This window comes from Gymnoscopelus microlampas (assembly GCF_963454915.1).
Source record: "Gymnoscopelus microlampas genome assembly, chromosome: 20".
NCBI classification, from domain to species: domain Eukaryota; kingdom Metazoa; phylum Chordata; class Actinopteri; order Myctophiformes; family Myctophidae; genus Gymnoscopelus; species Gymnoscopelus microlampas.
Window position 1 is genome coordinate 23,599,620 of NC_139957.1, and position 3,384 is coordinate 23,603,003.

At 43.9% G+C, this 3,384-nt stretch overlaps 1 protein-coding gene across 1 annotated transcript; it reads left to right on the forward strand.

Annotated features, from left to right (window-relative positions):
* Positions 1-233: 233 nt before the first annotated feature.
* Positions 234-3,108, forward strand: marcksb (myristoylated alanine-rich protein kinase C substrate b). Its single transcript, XM_084044812.1, has 2 exons — positions 234-558; positions 1,561-3,108. The coding sequence occupies exons 1-2, from the start codon at positions 475-477 to the stop codon at positions 2,116-2,118; spliced, it is 642 nt and encodes a 213-aa protein (XP_083900938.1). The 5' UTR covers positions 234-474; the 3' UTR covers positions 2,119-3,108.
* Positions 3,109-3,384: the final 276 nt, after the last annotated feature.

The window sequence follows — 3,384 nt, forward strand, 5'->3', positions numbered from 1 at the left end:
CGATCTACAAGCTCACAGCGCGACGCATCGCTACGCGCTGTGAGCTTGTAGATCTGCCATTTTCGGTGGGCGACACCGGCGTACGACGAAGTTAGGCTTAACTCTCCGCCCCCCCCCCCCTTTTTAGTGAGACTTGTGATTGGTGGAGCCAGGATTGCTGTGTCGTCATAGCCTGGAATGCCCATTCATCAGTGGACTGGGGCGTTGTACTCCGCATCTCATTAGCGGCGGGGGCAATTTCTCCATTTACAAATTCTGTCTGACAAAAAAATTGAAAGAATTCGCGTTCCTTCTATTACATCTTGCGGGATTTTTGCAAGCTTTTATCGGTTCGCTGTGGCACATTTGTTCTCAAGTTGATTCCTTGGCCAATTTGAGAAAGAAGTGTCGGCGTTTGAGTTGATTTTTTGGAAGGAAGCTTGCGGTCTTTGTTCATTCATTTCATCGGTTGGGTTCCTTTGTTGAACCAAAAGCATGGGAGCACAAATCTCCAAAACCGCTGGAAAAGAAGAAGTGGCTGCAGAAGGCGCAGCTGTTGCAGCGAAGTCAAACGGACAGGTAAATCGTTTTCAATATAAATACACTAACATGTATGACTTAAAATATCAAATTGTTTGAATTTTGCGATGTGTTGCGTCAATGGCGTGCTCCATGTTCAATTTAGCGCATCCCCACGTTCACCGGCTTCAGGGAAAGTGGCCACATGCATCCATTTTCACTAGCCAGTAGCCACTTTTGCAGTCAGAATCTGAAATATTTGGGAACGAAACGTGGTTTTAGATCTTGATTCATTGACGACACTCGAATAATTTGATTTAAATATTTTCGTCTTTGTGCCAGTGCATTTAATTCCGCAAAAATAGTATAATGGTAGCTCTAATTGGCATCACTAATTCAATTTCTCTGTTGTGCTGTTGGATTTGTGAATATATGAGTTAATAAACGTTATTTTTATTTTTTTTAAATGAGTGAAGGGAAGGTTTGGAGCAGCTCACTATGGCATGGCCATTTTAATCACGATACCACGCCTTTGTTGCCAGGTTGAAGAAAAGCAATATGCTCAGTGTTCCCAGAGTTCTGAGATGGGGCCGTTTCAAGCAGCATGTTGATTGGGAAGATGCAGAAATATTTTAAATGTGAATGGAATTTGATGTTTTGACAATAAGGGACAGCCAAAATTCCCCAAATTCCGGTGTCCTTGTTTCACATTATGCCAGAACGCCGCCTGGTGGACTGGTAAATGATGAAGTCTGACTAGCCTACTGGTGGATGCCAGCGATCTGTCGTCACTCTCTTAGTAACAGATGTTGCTGCAGTTTTAGGACTATTTTCTGATTGGCTACCACTCTAATAATTTGAATAAAGGTGCACAGTATACCAGATTTTGCAGGGGGTAGGCTTGTGTACAATGTTTCATAAACAGGCCTCATGGTGGGAATTGATTGCATCATGATCATGATAACAGCCATTATCTACAGATGGTAGACACTTATGTCTATTTCGGATTGATATTTTTGCATGGGTGTAGTATTAAAATTGTCCTGCCCTTTCCCTTAATAGGAGAACGGCCATGCTAAGTCCAATGGAGATGCCTCTCCAGCCGCTGAGGAAGCCAACCATGCCAATGGCGGCACTCCTGGTGATGAGGTACCCAAAGAGGCAGTGGAGAAGATAGAAGTTGCAGAGGCCAATGGAGACAAGGAGCCAGCCGCCACAAATGGAGAGGCCTCCGCCAAGCCAGAAGAGGAGGGCACTCCCACCACCAGTGAGGATGGCAAACAGAAGAAAAAGCGCTTCTCCTTCAAGAAACCTTCTTTCAAGCTGAGCGGCTTCTCCTTCAGGAAGACCAAGAAAGATTCTGAGGAGGGGGCCGACGAGGGAGCAGCAGCCCCTGCTGAAGGAGAGCAGGCCGCTTCGGAGGAGGAGGCTCCTGCTGCTGCTGCTGCAGCTGCTGAAGAAGAGGCCAAACCAACCGAAACAGCCGAGGAGACCGCCAAGGAGGCCCCAGTTGAGGAGCCCAAACCCGAGGAGGTGAAGGCAGAAGAGAAGCCAGCTGAAGCTTCACCTGCGGAGCCAGAGAGTGCAGCTAGTCCAGAGGCCCCTGCCGCTGCTGAGTAATCTTGGAACAAGATGCCAGAACAGAGGATGAGGAGAAGTCAAAGAACCTGTCTGACTGAAGAAGGATGTGAGGACTTGTCTAAAACCAGGGATTCTTTTTGTTGTTTTTGTTGTTTGTTTACTGTTCTACAACCATTTCATCCATAATGACTGCAATGTCCTTGGTAGTGATGGACAGATCTGTGGAGGTGTTACAGAGGGTGACCTGCTTCGTCACTGATCCATCGGTGTTTGCATCTGTTGTGTGTGGGTGTGTGTGTGTGTGTGTGTGTGCGCGCGCAAGTGTGAGTGTATGTTTTATACATGAAACCATTACTAACTGTATTGGACAGGTTGCCGAATTTGACTATTTAAATGAAGTATTTGGTGCTGGGCAATTGGATGTAGCAGCTAAAGCTGTGTCTGCAAGATTTGACACATTGTGATATTTAAAGGGAAGTCCTAAACAAGTCTTAAATGTTGTCTTTTGCAGTGCAGTTGTTTACAACTCAAGATGCTCCTGTGGACACACTACCATTCCTGAACTAGATTTAGCTAATTGTCAAAAGAAAAAAAGGTGCTCATCACTCATTAGTTTCCACCATTTCAAGATTCTGTAGTAATGCACGTTGTATAGACTTTGATATTACTGGTTTTATGACTGAGATGTACCTAAATGACTGTTTTTAACAGATTACCCATTGTAAATGAAGTTTTCTTGTTTTTCACCATTTGTAAGATTGAATAAAATTGGGAGATGTTTTAAGCAACATTTGCATCAAGCTGTGCTGACTACAAAATGAAATCATAGTGTGGTTTTGATTAGACTATGAAAGGCACTGGGAAACTAGGCAAAAGGCCAGTGCAATCTTAGAAATCATCTTTGCTTTTTTTGTGTGTAATGAAGCTTCACCCTATTTGAGAAGGAATGTAACTTTGCCTACAAACGGTAGAGGATTTTTCTCTGGTGTTCGGCTTTTCCCGTGAGCACTGTGAAATAAAGGAATAACGTTGCAATTGGCACTCTGCTCATTTATTAAGACGTGTTAGCCTATTTTCATTCTGTAACTCAGATGTTCGATGGTATAGTTGCCTACGATTGGGATCTGTATCCATTTAGAAGTAAATACCCATTTATTTGTTTTATTATAGCACCCTCGTGTGGTCACTTGTGAAATCAGGTTTGCATGAGGTGAAGCAAGGTAAGGCTTCCTAACATGTTTGCTTATTTAAAGGTGACTGGGGATGGGGTTAGTAGTCAAAAAGTCCATGGGGGTTTTGCAGATT